This window comes from Coregonus clupeaformis, chromosome 20 (genome assembly GCF_020615455.1).
Source record: "Coregonus clupeaformis isolate EN_2021a chromosome 20, ASM2061545v1, whole genome shotgun sequence".
NCBI lineage: Eukaryota > Metazoa > Chordata > Actinopteri > Salmoniformes > Salmonidae > Coregonus > Coregonus clupeaformis.
In genome coordinates, this window is record NC_059211.1 from 21,869,067 (window position 1) to 21,887,999 (window position 18,933).

Sequence of the window (18,933 nt, forward strand, 5' to 3'; positions counted from 1 at the left end):
GTGCAGTGCCCACTGGAGCTCTTTAATTGACGAGAGAGTGAGCGAGGGAGAGGGAACAAGAGGGGGGGGGGATGAGCGGCAGAGACACAGAGAGGGAAGTAGAAGAGAGAGAGAGAGTGAGTGAGAGAGAGAGAGAGGGTGGAGAGAGAGGGTGGAGAGAGGGTAAGACTGCAGCCAGAGGATAAGACTGGAGACTGGATTTCTCTGTGCTGTGGTGTGGTGTGCTGTGGTCTCTCTCACCGGTAGCTAGCTAGCCTGCTACAGGAGACCAAAGAGGAATACCAGGCTTTCTACCTATTCCTCATCTTCTTATCATAATCTACCCTACATCTCTTCTTGGACCTACGTCTAAGCCCCAGCCATGACCACCTACTACCACAACCACGAGTACTGCTGCGGGGGCCCAGGGATGGTGGTCTCCAGGCAGGCTAAGACGCTGGGGAACCAGGCTCTGGGGAACCAGACCCAGAACCAGCACCGGGTCCAGCAGACCCAGAGCCAGCTACCTCTGATCCACAGACAGCAACAACACCTCCTGCAACAGCAGATTCAACACCAACAGCAGTTCCAACACCAACAGCAGTTCCAACACCAACAGCAGCTCCAACACCAACAGCATCTCCAACACCAACAGCAGATCCAACAACCACAGATGCATCTCCAACACCAACAGCATCTCCAACACCAACAGCAGTTCCAACACCAACAGCAGATCCAACACCAACAGCAGCTCCAACACCAACAGCAGCTCCAACACCAACAGCAGATCCAACACCAACAGCAGATTCAACAGCAGGCACTACAACACTACCAACAACACCAGCAGATACACCACTATCAACCACAACAACAACAACAACAACAACAACAACAACTACAGCTACAGCAGCATCGCCAACACCTCTACCACCATCGTCCCCCTCCCCAGATGCAGCAGACCCCTCCGTTGAACCTCCAGCCACTGCTCTCACCACAGCTCCCGCTACAGAGCCCCCAGGGGAACTACAGCTCCTGCACGCTGCCCGCCTCCATGTCTAAGAGCCGGGGGAAGTTCACCAACCTGAGGGACAGCGTGAAGAAGAGTCCTACCAAGAGTAAGGCCAAGGTCCGGGCTACACACAGGCAGAGCGGCTGGTGGTCCGATAACTCCCCATGGGCCACAATGTCACTGGAGAAACCCCCCCAGGTATGTGTGTGTGTGTATATAGGGGACCAACCTGGGAGAAGCACCTGTAGGTATCTAGGGGATGGACCGACATGGAGATCGTATTGGAAAACCTATTTCTGAGAAGAGGTCAACCTGAAATTAGTACACGAGCTGTGCTACAGGAGATTAGAACCACCGGAGGAGAGGAGAATCTAAGCCTGGATATCTGCAAGGGTTTGTGGGCTGGAATCATAGAGAGGGTCCTGGTGGAGTTTGCATGGTGCTGGCCTGGCAATGCCTGCCTGGGTTAGAGCTTTAGGAGAGAAACAGGAGGAGGAATGTTGTGAGTGTGTTTTGTTGTTGTTGACGTTTATGTTGTCGGAATGGGCAGAGTGAACCAATAGGATTCACATGGAGGTCAGGAATATTAAATTACCATCATGCTTCCTCTAATTAACCACACAATGAGAGTGATGCATGACTGCTGACTAGAAACGATGATGTGTTGCTTTATAGTGCAAGGTAGAAGTTTCCTTTAATTACAGATCTAGGGTGGGGGGGGTGGGGTGGGGGGGTGTATCCGACCCTATGTCAGTATTAGGGGCAACCTCTGTCTACCTCAGTTGAAATATTACTGAACTATCTACCCCAGTTATAGTATTACTGAACCTCTATCTACCCCAGTTATAGTATTACTGAACCTCTATCTACCCCAGTTATAGTATTACTGAACCTCTATCTACCCCAGTTATAGTATTACTGAACCTATATCTACCCCAGTTATAGTATTACTGAACCTCTATCTACCCCAGTTATAGTATTACTGAACCTCTATCTACCCCAGTTATAGTATTACTGAACCTCTATCTACCCCAGTTATAGTAGTACTGAACCTCTATCTACCCCAGTTATAGTATTACTGAACCTCTATCTACCCCAGTTATAGTATTACTGAACCTCTATCTACCCCAGTTATAGTATTACTGAACCTCTATCTACCCCAGTTATAATATTACTGAACCTCTATCTACCCCAGTTATAGTATTACTGAACCTCTATCTACCCCAGTTATAGTAGTACTGAACCTCTATCTACCCCAGTTATAGTATTACTGAAGGCCTTCTAGTATGTAAACCAGGTCTTGAAGATAACGGAGAGTAGTTGACCATCGGCTAGGTTTGTGTTCTCATCCAAGGCACTCAACTTTCAAGATCAGTCCAACTTGTTTGGGCTGTTGAGACAGTAGTGTGAGCTGCAGGCCCTAACTCTGGACTGGGCCTCCTGATCGAAGATAATGATCCATGCTAATTTTAGCTCTGTCGTGGCAGCCCAGGCTGTGTTGTGACAGAACAGCTCCATAACTAGTGTGTTATGGCGCAACCTCAGGACTAGTTTATGGATCTCCCCCTGTGTGTCTGTTACACTTGTTTAAAGTCTATGGGTGCAGACGTGTATATGCGCCGAACAAACAGGGAATACTGAACTGTTAGTGGGCTTGGCTACTGTATGCAGGAATGTGGCCTCCAAGTTGTCATGGTTTTGGGGTTTTGTGTAAAATACTCAAGTCCCAAACGTGATTCTCCTTGTCAGTTCAACTATTGTTGTTGAGACTTTTTTTGTTGAGGCTAGCACAGGTCTTACAGCTAGACTGTGCAGATGTGCATTGGTGTAGAAAGTCTTTGTAGCTTAATGTAAACACTGCAAAACGCCAGTGTTCCAAAGGGGCCAGAGTGACCCACAGGACCTTTGCCCCCTCACCTCTGGTTTGGATATAACTCTGGGGCGTGAGGGAAGGCCGTGAGGCGTGTGTCAGGGGTCTCAGAGGGCTTTTCTCTGGGAGTGCTGACACAGTGGCCTTCAGCCTGGCCTGCTCTGCTGGAGGTGGGGAGGGTTGACCCAATGCTGGCTTAGCTCCTCATGAAGGCACATACACACACACACACACACGCACGCACACACACACACACACACACACACACACACACACACACACACACACACACACACACACACACACACACACACACACACACACACACACACACACACACACACACACACACACACGTGCTTCAGCCCAGCTTAAACGAAAAAGAGAAAATCAGGTGCTCTATTGAGGGACTTGAAACCCCCAACACATTCCTTACCCCAGGAGACTGGTGACTGTCATTCCTTACCCCAGGATACTGCAACTGGTGACTGTCCGGGAGAACCAACATTCCTTACCCCAGGATATTGCAACTGGTGACTGTCCGGGAGAACCAACATTCCTTACCCCAGGATACTGCAACTGGTGACTGTCCGGGAGAACCAACATTCCTTACCCCAGGATACTGCAACTGGTGACTGTCAGGGAGAACCAACATTCCTTACCCCAGGATACTGTAACTGGTGACTGTCCGGGATAACCAACATTCCTTACCCCAGGATACTGCAACTGGTGACTGTCCGGGAGAACCAACATTCCTTACACCAGGATACTGCAACTGGTGACTGTCCGGGAGAACCAACATTCCTTACCCCAGGAAACTGCAACTGGTGACTGTCCAGGAGAACCAACATTTTTTACCCCAGGATACTGCGACTGGTGACTGTCCAGGAGAAGCAACATTCCTTACCCAGGATACTGCGACTTTTGACTGTCCAGGCGAACCAACATTCCTTACCCAGGATACTGCAACTGGTGACTGTCCGGGATAACCAACATTCCTTACCCCAGGATACTGCAACTGGTGACTATCCAGGAGAACCAACATTTTTTACCCCAGGATACTGAAACTGGTGACTGTCCAGGAGAACCAACATTCCTTACCCAGGATACTGTGACTTTTGACTGTCCAGGCGAATCAACATTCCTTACCCAGGATACTGCAATTGGTGACTGTCCGGGAGAACCAACATTCCTTACCCCAGGATACTGCAACTGGTGACTGTCCAGGAGAACCAACATTTTTTACCCCAGGATACTGCGACTGGTGACTGTCCAGGAGAACCAACATTCCTTACCCCAGGTTACTGCGACTGGTGACTGTCCAGGAGAACCAACATTCCTTACCCAGGATACTGCGACTTTTGACTGTCTGGGAGAACCAACATTCCTTACCCCAGGATACTGTAACTGCTGACTGTCAGGGAGAATAAAGAAAAAGGAGCACTCTGTTGCCGTGGAAATCTGATAGATTTATTGACGGGACAAGTAAACAATCAGCTTAAGTTTCGGCATGATTCGCCTTCAACACACACACCATTCATTGCGAACACTCTGTTGTATTCACTACTCAGATGCATGTGTGCGTGCGTGCATGCGTATGCGACGTGTGTGTGTGTACAGAAGATGTAGGATCTTAATTTGATCACCCTGTTGCAGGAGAACTTTCCTCTAATGCAGGAAAAGTAAAACCTTAAAAAGGCTTCTGAAGTTTGTAATTTCCACTTTAAAATTTCAGACATGATTTTCCCTTACGAAAAATGTATCAACCCCTACAAATATGTCCATTAATTATAATCCACATAATCATTCACATTTCCTGTTGCTACAGGATTATTTTCCTGCTTTAGCAAACTGGCTCAAATTAAGATCCTACGTGTGTATGTGTGTGTGTGTGTGTGTGTGTGTGTGTGTGTGTGTGTGTGTGTGTGTGTGTGTGTGTGTGTGTGTGTGTGTTTGTGTGTGTGTGTAAAGAACAACACTAAACTCCACTCATCACCATCACAGTCATGCTGGGTTAATTTACAGCTAAAGCACAGCCACTTCTGTCAATGGAGCCACCAGACCAGCAGATCAGATTAACATTGGGTCCACTGAGGTTAACTGTCAATGAGTTTTATTTACATTGAGAGGCTGGAGAGGAGCACATGGTAGCTTTGGGTCGGTATTCACAAATAATATAGGATCAGATCCTTACCTGTCCATATAATGTTATTCATTATGATCTAAAAGGCAAAACTGGTCCTAGATCAGCCCTCCTACTCTGAGAGGCTTTGTGGACACGGGCTCTAAGGATGGAATGGCCGTGTCTTCCATGTTTTTATATAGGAGCGTTTGTTCTTGCTTTCCTACGTGTGAGATAGTCTTGTTGATGTTCTAGAACCCTCAAATTAAATTCTGGACCTCCATAGCCAGTTCTACCGCTTTTTAAAAATGATTCCCCTCTAGTCAGGGACTGATTTAAACCAATTAATGATCAGGTAGAACAGAAAACCAGTAGTAGTCCATACCTCGTAGGGTCAGAGTTGAAGACCCCTGTTCTATAATGTCTAATTAGACTTCTTCCTCAACACGTTAAATCCCTTGTGGAATGTAATGATATCTATGTATGTCCATAGTGTTGTTCTCCTGGCTTAGCGTTTGAATATACTAAATGTGTTTTCCTTTTAATCTTGTGAAGAGAAACCTGTTTACCTAAATGTTCCTCAAAAACCAAATACATTTAAGCCGATCTGCATATTTCATCCTAAAGGAATGTTCACATCGTTCTCAGTACTCCGTCAATAACATAATAGCAAATCCTGCCTGGAAACTCAGTCTCACGAGAAACACACCAAATCCCCAAACTTGAACAGCTTTTCTGATGCTGGGGGGGTTGAGGCCATCTCTCTCTCTCTCTCTCTCTCTCTCTCTCTCTCTCTCTCTCGCTCTCTCTCTCTCTCTCTCTCTCTCTCTCTCTCTCTCTCTCTCTCTCTCTCTCTCTCTCTCTCTCTCTCTCTCTTCTATATATATATATATATATATATATATATATTTATATATATATATATATATATATATTTTCTACTCTCATCCCCCTCTATAATCTACACACATTAGAGCCCTCAGCAGCTGCCACTGTCAGACAATCCTCCCTCACTACCACATTACCATAATTCAGTTCAGAACATTATCATATTTTCTCGCTCTCGATTTGTCTCTCTCACTTTCTCACTCACTCACTCACTCACTCACTCACTCACTCACTCACTCTTTCTCGATTCCTCTCTCTCGATTCCTCTCTCTCACTTTCTCTTTCAATTTCTCTTTCTCTCTCTCACTTACTCACGCTCCTTCTCTCTCTCTCTCTCTCTCTCTCTCTCTCTCTCTCTCTCTCTCTCCCTTTCCTGCCTTCTTCCCGTTCAGCATGTGATTTATCATTGTGTGTTACTGCATCCGTGTTACGCAGTGTGTTTATTCTGCCTATGTGTCTGTGTGTTTTACCCTGACCCTTGACCTCCATTGCCATTGTTTAGCAGCCAGATGTGTTGGTCCCACCCCCCGCCCCACGTACACGTAATCCCTGTGATCCCCATCCCAGCCGAGACCCCTCCTGCCATCTCTCCACCCTCCTCTCTGCCTGCACCCACGTCACCCACGTCACCCACGTCACCCTCTCTTCTTTTTTTCCCTCCTCTCCTCTCTCCCTCTTTCTTTTTTTACACACCTCCCATTTTGCTTCTGTTTTGGTGCTGGAGTTTGTAGGATTAGTGTTTGTGAGGGAGAGACTTGCTGCTTGGGGTGGTTGTTTTGTACCTCAGGACCTGTAGGAGAGGAGAGACCAGCCCAGTGAAGACCAGGGGATCCAGGAGGAGTTGTCTATTATTAGGGATGTAGTTGGGGATGTTTGGGCCAATTCCATAGCAACGGCATTGCTGTAGGCTTCAGGAGTTCATATTCTACAATAGGACAGTATGTCATGTCGCATATGGAACCATTCTGCCGTGGTAATCTCTAACCGATGCTTTCAAAATGTTGTACCAAAACATGCGGAGAGTAAGTTATTATTTTGTTAAACTTTTTTTTAGCTTGGCCTAATATTTTTTTGTAATTTTTGTAATTTTTGTTGTTGTGTTTAGCTTTTGCAACGTACTACCAGGGAATCGGGAGGTGAAAAAATATTTTATTTTGTCATGAAATATTTTGATAACCAAAACTGAGTTAATTTTCTTTTTTTTTTCTTCTGTTGCAGGCAAACCCACCTCCTGTAGTGGTTAACACAGACAGCTTGGACAGCCCCCCATACGTAAGTCTGCATTTCTTTACCCCCCCCCACACACACACACACACACACACACACAACTGAACTTAAATGAGCCACAAATAAACCATGGTTATTAGAGAACTGTTGATGTCGACGATGAAGGATAAATACCAGGAAATAACAGTCTAGAAATACAGTGTAACCATCCTTTTCAAATCAAAATCAAATCAATTAAATACATCTAATTGTATACTCCTGAGTGGCGCAGTGGTCTAAGGCACTGCATCGCAGTGCTAACTGTGCCACTAGAGATCCTGGTTCGAATCCAGGCTCTGTCGCAGCCGGCCGCGACCGGGAGACTCATGGGCGGCGCACAATTGGCCCAGGGTAGGGGAGGGAATGGCCGGCAGGGATGTAGCTCAGTTGATAGAGCATGGCGTTTGCAACGCCAGGGTTGTGGGTTCGATTCCCACGGGGGGCCAGTATAAAAATAAAAAATAAATGTATTCACTAACTGTAAGTCGCTCTGGATAAGAGCGTCTGCTAAAAGACTAAAATGTAAATATGTATTCGTCACATACAGTGCCTTGCAAAAGTATTAAACCCCCTAGCCGTTTTTCCTATTTTGTTGCATTACAACCTGTAATTTAAATGGATTTTTATTTGGATTTCATGTAATGGACATACACCAAATAGTCCAAATTGGTGAAGTGAAATTAAAAAAATAACTTGCTTCAAAAAATTCTAAAAAATTAATAACGGAAAAGTGGTGCGTGCATTATGTATTCGCCCCCTTTGCTATAAAGCCCCTAAATAAGATCTGGTGCAACCAATTACCTTCAGAAGTCACATAATTAGTTAAATAAAGTCCACCTGTGTGTAATCTAAGTGTCACATGATCTGTCACATGATCTCAGTATATATACACCTGCTCTGAAAGGCCCCAGAGTCTGCAACACCACTAAGCAAGGGGCACCACCAAGCAAGCGGCACCATGAAGACCAAGGGGCTCTCCAAACAGGTCAGGGACAAAGTTGTGGAGAAGTACAGATCAGGGTTGGGTTATAAAAAAATATCCGAAACTATGAACATACCACAGAGCACCATTAAATCCATGATTCAAAAATTTTAAGAATATGGCACCACAACAAACCTGCCAAGAGAGGGCCGCCCACCAAAACTCACGGACCAGGCAAGGAGGGCATTAATCAGAGAGGCAACAAAGAGACCAAAGATAACCCTGAAGGAGCTGCAAAGCTCCACAGTGGAGATTGGAGTATCTGTCCATAGGTCCACTTTAAGCCGTACAGTCCACAGTGCTAGGCTTTAACGGAAGAGTGGCCAGAAAAAAGCCATTGCTTAAAGAAAAAAATAAGCAAACACGTTTGGTGTTCGCCAAAAGGTATATGGGAGACTCCCCAAACATATGGACTCTGGTCAGATGAGACTACATTTGAGCTTTTTGGCCATCAAGAAAAACGCTATGTCTGGCGCAAACCCAACACCTCTCATCACCCCAGGAACACCATCCTGTGGGGATGTTTTTCATCGGCAGGGACTGGGAAACTGGTCAGAATTGAAGGAATGATGGATGGCGCTAAATACAGGTAAATTCTTGAGGGAAACCTGTTTCAGTCTTCCAGAGATTTGAGACTGGGACGGAGGTTCACCTTCCAGCAGGACAATGACCCTAAGCATACTGCTAAAGCAACACTCAAGTGGTTTAAGGGGAAACATTTAAATGTCTTGGAATAGCCTGGTCAAAGCCCAGACTTCAATCCAATTGAGAATCTGTGGTATGATTCAAAGATTGCTGTACACAAGCGGAACCCATCCAACTTTAAGGAGCTGGAGCAGTTTTGCCTTGAAGAATGGGCAAAAATCCCAGTGGCTAGATGTGCCAAGCTTATAGAGACATACCCCAAGAGACTTGCAGCTGTAATTGCTGCAAAAGGTGGCTCTACAAAGTATTGACTTTGGGGGGGTGAATAGTTATGCACGCTCAAGTCAAGTAATTTCTTGTTTGTTTCACAATAAAACATATTTTGCATCTTCAAAGTGGTAGGCATGTTGTGTAAATCAAATGATACAAACCCCCCCCAAAATCAATTTTAATTCCAGGTTGTAAAGCAACAAAATAGGAAAAATGCCAAAGGGGGGTGAATACTTTCGCAAGCCACTGTACACAGTTTCCAGCAGGTTCAAAAGGTGCAGTTACATTCTGATGTGCTATCTCCCTCAACATTACAGTATACTCAGTCAACATCAGTCAACATCAATCAACATCAGTCAATAACAATAATAAAAATAGAGTCAATTAAAAAATAAGTAAAATAAGTGGTAGCATGTATAGTAATAATGGACTGTATTTACAAATAAAAAGTGGGTAGTGACTTGGTCACGCAGAACAATAAATAGTAAATAATTGAACAGCAGCGTTGACTCTGTGTGTATGTAATGTACTGTATGTGTGTTAGTTCTGAGTGTGTGTGTGTGCTTATGTGTGAATTTTTATGGGTGTTTGTGTGTGCTTGTGTTTGAGTGTTTATGGGTGTTTGTGTGTGAGTGTTTGTGGGTGTTTGCATGTGTGTGCTTGTGTGTGAGTGTTTATGGGTGTTTGTGTGTGAGTGTTTGTGGGTGTTTGCATGTGTGTGCTTGTGTGTGAGTGTTTATGGGTGTTTGCGTGTGTGTGAGGGTTGGATGTGTGGGTACTCAGTGCATATAGTCTCTAAGGTGCAGATAGTTTCAATGGTGCAGATAGTCTCAAAGGTGCAGATAGTCTCAATGTTGCAGATAGTCTCTAAGGTGCAAATAGTCTCAATGGTGCAGATGGTCTCTAAGGTGCAGATGGTCTCTAAGGTGCAGGTCTGGGGTGCAGATGGTCTCTAAGGTGCAGGTCTGGGGTGCAGATGGTCTCTAAGGTGCAGATGGTCTCTAAGGTGCAGGTCTGGGGTGCAGATGGTCTCTAAGGTGCAGATGGTCTCGAAGGTGCAGGTCTGGGGTGCAGATGGTCTCTAAGGTGCAGATGGTCTCTAAGGTGCAGGTCTGGGGTGCAGATGGTATCTAAGGTGCAGATGGTCTCTAAGGTGCAGGTCTGGGGTGCAGATGGTCTCTAAGGTGCAGATGGTCTGGGGTGCAGATGGTCTCTAAGGTGCAGGTCTGGGGTGCAGATGGTCTATAAGGTGCAGATGGTCTCTACGGTGCAGGTCTGGGGTGCAGATGGTCTCTAAGGTGCAGGTCTGGGGTGCAGATGGTCTCTAAGGTGCAGGTCTGGGGTGCAGATGGTCTCTAAGGTGCAGGTCTGGGGTGCAGATGGTCTCTAAGGTGCAGATGGTCTCCAAGGTGCAGGTCTGGGGTGCAGATGGTCTCTACTGTGCAGATGGTCTCTAAGGTGCAGATGGTCTCTAAGGTGCAGGTCTGGGGTGCAGATGGTCTCTAAGGTGCAGATGGTCTCGAAGGTGCAGGTCTGGGGTGCAGATGGTCTCTAAGGTGCAGATGGTCTCTAAGGTGCAGGTCTGGGGTGCAGATGGTCTCTAAGGTGCAGATGGTCTCTAAGGTGCAGGTCTGGGGTGCAGATGGTCTCTAAGGTGCAGATGGTCTGGGGTGCAGATGGTCTCTAAGGTGCAGGTCTGGGGTGCAGATGGTCTCTAAGGTGCAGATGGTCTCTAAGGTGCAGGTCTGGGGTGCAGATGGTCTCTAAGGTGCAGGTCTGGGGTGCAGATGGTCTCTAAGGTGCAGGTCTGGGGTGCAGATGGTCTCTAAGGTGCAGATGGTCTCTAAGGTGCAGGTCTGGGGTGCAGATGGTCTCTAAGGTGCAGATGGTCTCTAAGGTGCAGGTCTGGGGTGCAGATGGTCTCTAAGGTGCAGGTCTGGGGTGCAGATGGTCTCTAAGGTGCAGATGGTCTGGGGTGCAGATGGTCTCTAAGGTGCAGGTCTGGGGTTAGCTGTTCAGCTGTCTGATGGCCTGGTGGTAGAAGCCTGTTGTTTATGTTGCACAACGTAGTTGCTGTTAAAGTGAAATACCATGTAAAAAATCATCTATTTACCGGTGTTACCAGCCAGAGCTAGAAACAACATTCTACTGTATATTTTACATGATTATTACTTTCTGTTAGAGTTCAATAACCAGGCTCACTGAAGCTACCAAATGCCCAGAATAGTGTATTTAATCCGGGCTGGGGAAATGCCTTCCATTGAGATTGAGATTATGTTTATTGAGATTACAAACCAAATCATGTTGCGTGGTCTGGTCTCTGTGCATAAATCTGCTGGGGGGAAATATAGAAGGTATACCTCATCCCCTGTAAACTGCTCAATCTAATGGTCAATGAATAGCACACCTATTACAGTAACTGCTGTTCCCAGTAAATATCACCATGGCCATCCACCTAGAGCCCAGTGACCAGGACTTGTTACTGTATTACAATAGTGGAATAGCTGTGCTTTGTTTTGTGGAAGAATGTCGGATAGCGATATTGTCAACATTGAGTTGTGCCGGTGCATGATCCGTCCTTACGGCTAACATTAACGTTACAGCCTTGTAACTAGCTAACGTTACTGGCTAGCTAACTGGCAATAGCAGCCAAGGACGTTTACTATCTCATTTGTGCTTATGACACCAAGTGTCAAGTGTCAAGGCCAATAGTTTACACAGATGACTTCAGCCGTTTGAAAAACCTTCCGTAGCATAATGTAGCTAGCATCTTTGCTTGTAGCTTGCCTCTCATCCGACTGGCGTTAGCTAGCTACTAGGTCCGATTTTAGAACTCTGAGATTCGGCTGAAAAGATGTTAGCATGCTCAGAAATGCTACAAAAAGGAAGCACTTAATTGGTTCTTGATGAACAGAAATATTGCACGTGAGAGCGATAACTTATTACTTTTATAAAAACTGTTGCACTTACAAACGTATTCATTCAAAATGGATCCAAGTCTAATTGTCCCCTTATGGACGCTGTAGCCTTGTTTTAATCCGACGTCTAGAATTTCAGCCAGGTTTGGGGAAAACATTGTCTGACGACCCTAATGCTAATGACCCTGTAAAAAATCCGGTATAGTGGTTCTTGGTAACGACCTGGCGGATCATGACGAGAGGCGGGTAGTGTGTTGTGTACCTCTAATCAAGTTGATTCGCAAATTTTCATCGACATTGGTGTCATATTGGCTTAGAGATGATGGTAGGGAGATTTGAATTTAACATTGAGCTTCAACCAATGCATATACTATTGTGGGGGCGATAAACATTTATTTTATGTTTGTATTCTTATCTTTTATTATTTCTTATTTTGTTGCATTATCGAGAATGAACCTGCAATAAGCATTTCATTGGACAGTGTATACCATGTGTATCCTGTACCTACCACTAATACAACTTGAAAGTTGTCTCAGTGTTTGAGTGTATCTAGCAGGGTTGAATTGAATTGAGAATGGCTCATAAATTCCAATTCAACCCTCGATACTGCAGCCAGATCTAAAAAATGTAATACAAAATGTTTATTTGTATTTTTGATATTTCATGAACAACAACAGATTAAACACATTTTGGACAAGGGATCTGTGGAATAATTTTAAAGGGTGTAATACAATACAGTGTAATATTATTAATCTACAATTTATGTTCTTAACCCTGGGACACATGAGCCTGGGAGGTTTACAGGGATATTGGTATCCACCAATTATAAATGTTTCAACTCAATACTTCTTGTATATTTGTTTTATATACATACATGCACTGTAATTTAAAGTAACTGTCCAGTGAACATCTCACTTTTAAAAGTTAATATTCTGTTAACTCATACCCAAATAATGTTGTTGACTCATCCTAAACTCGTATTTGTGGCCAAAGCATAAATTGGAGAAAAACCCACCTCAAACTGGTATCTCAAACAGACCACCTTTTCAAAAATGCTTGCTCTTTCCTCATTGGCCAATCAGCGGTCTACTTGCTTGAATATTTGTAATGACCGATATACGCCCACACCATTCTGTTGGGGTACATCCACACCATTCCAACATAGAAAAGCTGCTTTTTAACAGACTTAATTAAAAAAATGTGGAACTAAAACTATTTAACTCATATTGTAATTAATTATAGGTCATATTTCATCGAAATCTGGAAACACTTGACAGTTACTTAAAGCTTCAAAACGGCAAGGTTTTGTGTAGAATTGCAGGATATTAGCTTCAAAGCTGAAACAAAATATTTCTCTGCCCCATGACAAAATGAGTAGAACTGCAGGAAATTAGCTTGAAAACTGCAAAATGTTCAACTTCAACTCTCAGCGACTGTTCAAACAATAAAACAAAACAACATTGTAGCCTTATTAGAATCCCCCAAAAAGGTATTTTGTTTAGAAGTGATAACGTTATTTTAGGCTATTTGGAAAAACAGATAGCCATGTGCTTTTTTTCCCTTAGTGACAAAAAAACTATGACATTCTATTTTGGGCTAATATGGGAACGAATACATTGAAGAAGAATATCAAATTGGGATAATGTTGTAGCTTACACCGGCAAGTATACAAATATTTGCCAGGTCATATTATTTCATTTGAAATCCGATCATTTCACATGGTGATGTGGGAAGCTAAAGGCTAGCAGCTAGCTTGCAGTGTTTAGCCCAACTTGGAGATGTGGGAAGCTAAAGGCTAGCTAGGGCGGCAGGTAGCTCAGTGGTTAAGAGCGTAGTGCCAGTAACCGAAAGGTCGCTGGTTCTAATCGCTGACTAGGTGAAAAATCTGTCGACGTGCCCTTGAGCAAGGCACTTAACCCTAATTGCTGCTGTAAGTCGCTCTGGATAAGAGTGTTTGCTAAATGACCAAAATGTAAAATGTAGCGTTCAGTGTTTAGCCAACTTGGAGATGTAGGAAGCTAAAGGCTAGCTAGCGTTCAGTGTTTAGCCAACTTGGAGATTTGGGAAGCTAAAGGCTAGCTAGCTTGCAGTGTTTAGCCAACTTGGAGATGTGGGAAGCTAAAGGCTAGCTAGCGTGCCGTGTTTAGCCAACTTGGAGATGTGGGAAGCTAAAGGCTAGCTAGCGTGCAGTGTTTAGCCAACTTGCTAGCAAGGGAAGACAACAAGACAAGAGAGAATCTTCTTTTGCTTTTACAACAGAGAAGACAACCTCTATTGCCCCCTTGTGAATGTTGCTATTTGGGAGTCTGGATCGTTGAGGTATCATGTTACCAAAAGGTGCACGTTGCGCAAAAACAAATCTGACTACGTTAAGAATGTGGAAACTTTTACTGTCCCTAGTCCCAGCTCTCTCGCTCTCTGTCGCTCACCCCCATATCTGTGGCCACGATGGCCAGCCCCTGTGGTCAGTCTGGTACTGCAGTGTGTAGTGCAGTGAGGGGGCCAGCCCCTGTGGTCAGTCTGGTACTGCAGTGTGTAGTGCAGTGAGGGGGCCAGCCCCTGTGGTCAGTCTGGTACTGCAGTGTGTAGTGCAGTGAGGGGGCCAGCCCCTGTGGTCAGTCTGGTACTGCAGTGTGTAGTGCAGTGAGGAGGCCAGCCCCTGGGGTCAGTCTGGTACTGCAGTGTGTAGTGCAGTGAGGAGGCCAGCCCCTGGGGTCAGTCTGGTACTGCAGTGTGTAGTGCAGTGAGGGGGCCAGCCCCTGGGGTCAGTCTGGTACTGCAGTGTGTAGTGCAGTGAGGGGCCAGCCCCTGGGGTCAGTCTGGTACTGCAGTGTGTAGTGCAGTGAGGGGGCCAGCCCCTGGGGTCAGTCTGGTACTGCAGTGTGTAGTGCAGTGAGGGGGCCAGCCCCTGTGGTCAGTCTGGTACTGCAGTGTGTAGTGCAGTGAGGAGGCCAGCCCCTGGGGTCAGTCTGGTACTGCAGTGTGTAGTGCAGTGAGGGGGCCAGCCCCTGTGGTCAGTCTGGTACTGCAGTGTGTAGTGCAGTGAGGGGGCCAGCCCCTGTGGTCAGTCTGGTACTGCAGTGTGTAGTGCAGTGAAGAGGCCAGCCCCTGGGGTCAGTCTGGTACTGCAGTGTGTAGTGCAGTGAGGGGGGCCAGCCCCTGTGGTCAGTCTGGTACTGCAGTGTGTAGTGCAGTGAGGAGGCCAGCCCCTGGGGTCAGTCTGGTACTGCAGTGTGTAGTGCAGTGAGGGGGCCAGCCCCTGTGGTCAGTCTGGTACTGCAGTGTGTAGTGCAGTGAGGGGGCCAGCCCCCTGTGGTCAGTCTGGTACTGCAGTGTGTAGTGCAGTGAGGAGGCCAGCCCCTGGGGTCAGTCTGGTACTGCAGTGTGTAGTGCAGTGAGGAGGCCAGCCCCTGGGGTCAGTCTGGTACTGCAGTGTGTAGTGCAGTGAGGGGGCCAGCCCCTGTGGTCAGTCTGGTACTGCAGTGTGTAGTGCAGTGAGGGGGCCAGCCCCTGTGGTCAGTCTGGTACTGCAGTGTGTAGTGCAGTGAGGGGGCCAGCCCCTGTGGTCAGTCTGGTACTGCAGTGTGTAGTGCAGTGAGGAGGCCAGCCCCTGGGGTCAGTCTGGTACTGCAGTGTGTAGTGCAGTGAGGAGGCCAGCCCCTGGGGTCAGTCTGGTACTGCAGTGTGTAGTGCAGTGAGGGGGCCAGCCCCTGGGGTCAGTCTGGTACTGCAGTGTGTAGTGCAGTGAGGGGGCCAGCCCCTGGGGTCAGTCTGGTACTGCAGTGTGTAGTGCAGTGAGGGGGCCAGCCCCTGGGGTCAGTCTGGTACTGCAGTGTGTAGTGCAGTGAGGGGGCCAGCCCCTGTGGTCAGTCTGGTACTGCAGTGTGTAGTGCAGTGAGGGGCCAGCCCCTGTGGTCAGTCTGGTACTGCAGTGTGTAGTGCAGTGAAGAGGCCAGCCCTGGGGTCAGTCTGGTACTGCAGTGTGTAGTGCAGTGAGGGGGCCAGCCCCTGTGGTCAGTCTGGTACTGCAGTGTGTAGTGCAGTGAGGAGGCCAGCCCCTGGGGTCAGTCTGGTACTGCAGTGTGTAGTGCAGTGAGGGGGCCAGCCCCTGGGGTCAGTCTGGTACTGCAGTGTGTAGTGCAGTGAGGGGGCCAGCCCCTGTGGTCAGTCTGGTACTGCAGTGTGTAGTGCAGTGAGGGGGCCAGCCCCTGGGGTCAGTCTGGTACTGCAGTGTGTAGTGCAGTGAGGGGGCCAGCCCCTGTGGTCAGACTGGTACTGCAGTGTGTAGTGCAGTGAGGGGGCCAGCCCCTGTGGTCAGTCTGGTACTGCAGTGTGTAGTGCAGTGAGGAGGCCAGCCCCTGGGGTCAGTCTGGTACTGCAGTGTGTAGTGCAGTGAGGGGGCCAGCCCCTGTGGTCAGTCTGGTACTGCAGTGTGTAGTGCAGTGAGGAGGCCAGCCCCTGGGGTCAGTCTGGTACTGCAGTGTGTAGTGCAGTGAGGGGGCCAGCCCCTGGGGTCAGTCTGGTACTGCAGTGTGTAGTGCAGTGAGGGGCCAGCCCCTGGGGTCAGTCTGGTACTGCAGTGTGTAGTGCAGTGAGGGGCCAGCCCCTGGGGTCAGTCTGGTACTGCAGTGTGTAGTGCAGTGAGGGGGCCAGCCCCTGTGGTCAGTCTGGTACTGCAGTGTGTAGTGCAGTGAGGGGGCCAGCCCCTGGGGTCAGTCTGGTACTGCAGTGTGTAGTGCAGTGAGGGGGCCAGCCCCTGGGGTCAGTCTGGTACTGCAGTGTGTAGTGCAGTGAGGGGGCCAGCCCCTGGGGTCAGTCTGGTACTGCAGTGTGTAGTGCAGTGAGGGGTAGACGTGGTGTGGCAGGCAGGGTGATAGGATAGGAAGGCATTTGGTATTTAAAGGCCTTAGAGTCCCATCAGGGAGCTTAAAGCCTGGGTTACAGGATCACACTCAAATAGCCCAAATCAGGGACAGAGCCTTGTGTAACACTTTGGCATTCTGGGGTTGGTTGGGAGATTAATTGTTGGGTGTCTATTTATTTTCCTAATGCAACTTTTATTAATGACATCTAATCCCTCCCCAGCAGTGTCTGTCTGTCTGTCTGTCTGTCTGTCTGTCTGTCTGTCTGTCTGTGTGTCTGGGAGGGAGAGGACAGGAGAGAGAGAAATGGAGAGAAGGGAGACAGGGAGGGTGGGAGAGGGGGGAGGGACAGGAGAGAGAGAAATAGAGAGAGGGAGGCAGAGGTGAGAGAGAAATAGAGGGAGGGAGAGGAGATAGGGAGGGAGGGAGAGAAGACAGGGAGGGAGGGAGGGAAGACAGGGAGGGAGGGAGAAGAGAGAGAGAGAGCGGGAAAGAAAAAGAGTGAGAGAAAGAAAGAGAGAGATGGTAGACACTTGACATAAATGTGAATCTACTGCTGCCTCAGTCAAGACACACATCGAACATCTCTGGAGAGATGTGAAAATAGCTGTGCAGCGACTCTCCCCATCCAACCTGACAGAGCTTTTGGGGATCTGCAGAGAATTATGGGAGAAACTTCCCAAATGCAGGTGTGCCAACCTTGTAGCGTCATACCCAAGAAGACTCGAGGCTGTAATCGCTTCCAAAGGTGCTTCAACAAAGTACTGAGGAAAGGGTTTGAATACTTATGTAAATTTAATATTCCCATTTTTTATTATTAAGACATTTGCCAACATTTCTAAAAACCTGTTTTTGCTTTGTCATTATGGTGTATTGTGTGTAGATTGACGAGGGGGGAAAACAATTAATACATTTTAGAATAAGGCTGTAACGTAACAAAATGTGGAAAAAGTCAAAGGGTCTGAATACTTTCCGAATGCACTGTTTTTGCCACTGCTCTACTAAAGAAATCTCTGTCGACGAACAGCCTATCGACCAAACAATTGACCAGTCGACTAAATGGGGTCAGCCCTATCCAAAATACTAACCTAATTGACAGAGTGAAAAGAAGGAAGCCTGTACAGAATATACATATTCCAAAACATGCATCCTGTTTGCAACAAGGCACTAAAGTAAAAGTGCAAAAAAATTGGCAAAGAAATTAACTTTATGTCCTGAATAAAAAGTGTTATATTTGGGGCAAATCCAAGACAACACATGACTGAGTACCACTTTTCATATTTTCAAGCATGGTGGTGGCTGCATCATGTTATGGGTATGCTTGTCATCAGCAAGGACTAGAGAGTTTTTTAGGATAAAAATCAATGGAATAGAGGGAAGCACAGGCAAAATCCTAGAGGAAAAACTGGTTCAGTCTGCTTTCTAACAGACACCGGGAGACTAATTCACCTTTCAGCAGGACAATAACCTAAAACACAATGCCAAATCTACACTGGAGTTGCTTACCAAGACAACATTGAATGTTCCCGAGTGGCCTAGTTACAGTTTTGACTTAAATTGGCTTAAAAATCTATGGCAAGACTTGAAAATGGCTGTCTAGCAATGATCAACAGCCAACTAGACAGAGCTTGAAGAATCTTTAAAAGAATAATGGGCAAATACAATATTGTACAAGCTCTTAGAGACTTACCCAGAAAGACTTACAGCTGTAATCGCTGCCAGAGGTGATATATTTAATCCATTTGTTTTTTTGTTTTGTTTTTTCATTTAGCAGACGCTCTTATCCAGAGTGACTTACAGGAGCAATTAGGGTTAAGTGCCTTGCTCAAGGGCACATCGACAGATTTTTCACCTAGTCGGCTCAGGGATAGAACCAGCGACCTTTCGGTTACTGGCACAACGCTCTTAACCACTAAGCCACCTGCCGCCCCCATTTTGAATTCAGGCTGTAACAACAAAATGTGGAAGAAGTGAAGGAGTATGAATACTTTCTGAAGGCAATGTACAGTTGAAGTCGGAAGTTTACACTTAGGTTGGAGTCATTAAAACTCATTTTTAAACCACTCCACAAATTTCTTGTTAACAAACTATAGTTTTGGCAAGTCGGTTAGGACATCTGCTT

General features: G+C 46.7%; 1 protein-coding gene across 10 annotated transcripts in view; it reads left to right on the forward strand.

The window, feature by feature from the left end:
• LOC121534111 (disks large homolog 1) overlaps positions 1 to 18,933 on the forward strand; it is a 253,752-nt gene that overhangs the window by 132,784 nt on the left and 102,035 nt on the right. For 9 of the 10 annotated variants that reach the window (XM_041840572.2, XM_041840573.2, XM_041840574.2 and 6 more), the window contains one exon: positions 7,087 to 7,140. In XM_041840572.2, coding sequence (XP_041696506.2) covers positions 7,087 to 7,140 — 54 coding nt within the window. Of the gene's footprint in view, positions 1 to 6,507; positions 6,891 to 7,086; positions 7,141 to 18,933 lie in introns of those variants that run through there. The other variant, XM_041840583.2, reaches the window with a different exon arrangement.